Genomic DNA, 1,631 nt, shown 5'->3' with positions numbered 1-1,631 from the left:
ATGCTTTGAATTTTTATCCCGTGTTCAGCCAAAGTCTTTTCCAAACAGTCAAGAGCGGAGAGGAGCGCAAAGAGAAGAGGAAGCTGAGGGACTCACCTGTGTGACTTGGGGGAGACCCCCAGAATCCGCCATCTGGGGAGGAAACAGAGAGAGGGTCAGGGAGGCCTCGCTCTGCCTCTCAGAGAACATCTGGAACAGTGGTCCCCAAACTGTGGCCATTTAAGAGATTTTGGACTTCAGTTCCCAGAAGTCTCAGCCCTGTTGGCCAATAGTCAGGGATTCTGGGAGCCAAAGTCCAAAATCCCTTAAAGGGCACCGTTTGGGGACCACTGCCAGGTACAGAAATGAACAGAATGCAAGGGGCCATGACAGCCATCTTTAAACATCTGGACTGTGAACATAGTTACGCTTGCATGGGAAAGGAGTGCTATGATCCAAAAGCTGCTGCAGTCTTTTGTGGCTCCTCCTCTGTATCTGACCCTTTGCTTTTAACCCAGAAGATCTGCAGGTATCCAAACCAGGGTCCCCAAACTGAAGCCTTTAAGAGGTTAAGGACTTCAGCTTCCAGAAGCCACAGCCAAGTTGGCCAATAGCCTGGGATTCTGGGAACTGAAGTCCAAAATCCCTTAAAAGAGCACAGTTTGGGGACCACTGCTCTAGAGCATGTGTGTAAGCAAGTAAGTAAGTAAGTAAGTAAATATGTTATCCCTACCAGATGAAAATCCTGTCCCCCACAATGGTGCCAAGGGCACCTTATCTTCCATATGACGTACCCGCTTCAGGGGAAATATCCGCCCAAACTCTGCCTAAAGACCTCCAAGAAAGAGAGTCCATCACCCTCCAAGGCAATCCCTTTGACTGCTCTGACAGTCAAGAAGATCTTTCTAATGGCTGGGTAAAATCTCTTATCAATTGGCTCCACTGGTTCATGTCTCTGCAGCTGCAGAAAACCAGTGGGCTCCATTTTCCTTCCTTCCTTCTGAGTCTCATGTCACCTTCTTTCGGTCTTCTCTTCCCCTAATTCCTCACTCATCCCTCCTCATAAAGGAATCTCTCACCTTCAGGAAAGTGGTGGTAGTCGGGTCCAGTTTGGAGTTGCATTCAACCTGCAAATTGCAAGGGATGCATTTCAAAAGAGCACCAAGGAAAGGAGTTTGCACAGTTTGTCCCACATTTGGGAAAGCTGCTTTCTTGGACTGCCATCGGCTGGGGATTCTGGGCATGGCAGTCTGAATAAAGGCACTTGTCCCGAGCGAGCTCTGCTTCCTGCCCTTGAGACTGTCGCCTTCAAAGGGTCTCCGCTTTCTAACGTCTCCCCAAAGTCTTACTCACCACGCCGTCTTCGGCCGGAGCGTTGTCCCCCACCACCAGCATCACTGGGCAGCTGCAAACCCCAAGGGAGAAAAGGAGTCAGATGGGAGATGCGTCCCTCTGAATGCAAATCCTATTACCTTCCCACCTCTGGAGCCAGAACGAGGGCAGGGCTTACCGGAGCGTTTTGGCGTTTGGAACGCTCCCGGGCCGGTTGATCTCCAGGTCTCTGCGGCTGAAAGGAGTGGGAAACATACGAAGGATTAAACTGGAGAAGAACTGGGGTCCAGGATGGAAATGAAGAGGTCCTGCCTGGTTTG

General features: G+C 50.6%; 1 protein-coding gene across 1 annotated transcript; it reads right to left on the bottom strand.

The window, feature by feature from the left end:
* Window positions 1-36: 36 nt before the first annotated feature.
* Window positions 37-1,583, bottom strand: LOC121918661 (protein NDRG4-like). The gene is made up of 4 exons (XM_042444677.1): window positions 1,490-1,583; window positions 1,333-1,384; window positions 1,059-1,106; window positions 37-132 (listed from the first exon to the last, which is right to left on the bottom strand). The coding sequence occupies exons 1-4, from the start codon at window positions 1,564-1,566 to the stop codon at window positions 49-51; spliced, it is 261 nt and encodes an 86-aa protein (XP_042300611.1). The 5' UTR covers window positions 1,567-1,583; the 3' UTR covers window positions 37-48.
* Between the last annotated feature and the right edge of the window lie 48 nt (window positions 1,584-1,631).

The sequence above is a fragment of the Sceloporus undulatus genome, unplaced genomic scaffold (genome assembly GCF_019175285.1).
Source record: "Sceloporus undulatus isolate JIND9_A2432 ecotype Alabama unplaced genomic scaffold, SceUnd_v1.1 scaffold_21913, whole genome shotgun sequence".
Taxonomy (NCBI): Eukaryota; Metazoa; Chordata; class Lepidosauria; order Squamata; family Phrynosomatidae; genus Sceloporus; species Sceloporus undulatus.
This window is presented reverse-complemented; position numbering and strand designations above follow the sequence as displayed.

Excerpts from the sequence above, each read along its gene's own strand:
- LOC121918661 (XM_042444677.1), bottom strand. The coding sequence starts at position 1,566 with ATGTTTCCCACTCCTTTCAGCCGCAGAGACCTGGAGATCAACCGGCCC. Across the intron at positions 1,385-1,489 it reads CCAAACGCCAAAACGCTCCG|CTGCCCAGTGATGCTGGTGG; the intron begins GTAAGCCCTGCC and ends TGGGGTTTGCAG. Across the intron at positions 133-1,058 it reads CTACCACCACTTTCCTGAAG|ATGGCGGATTCTGGGGGTCT; the intron begins GTGAGAGATTCC and ends TTTCCTCCCCAG.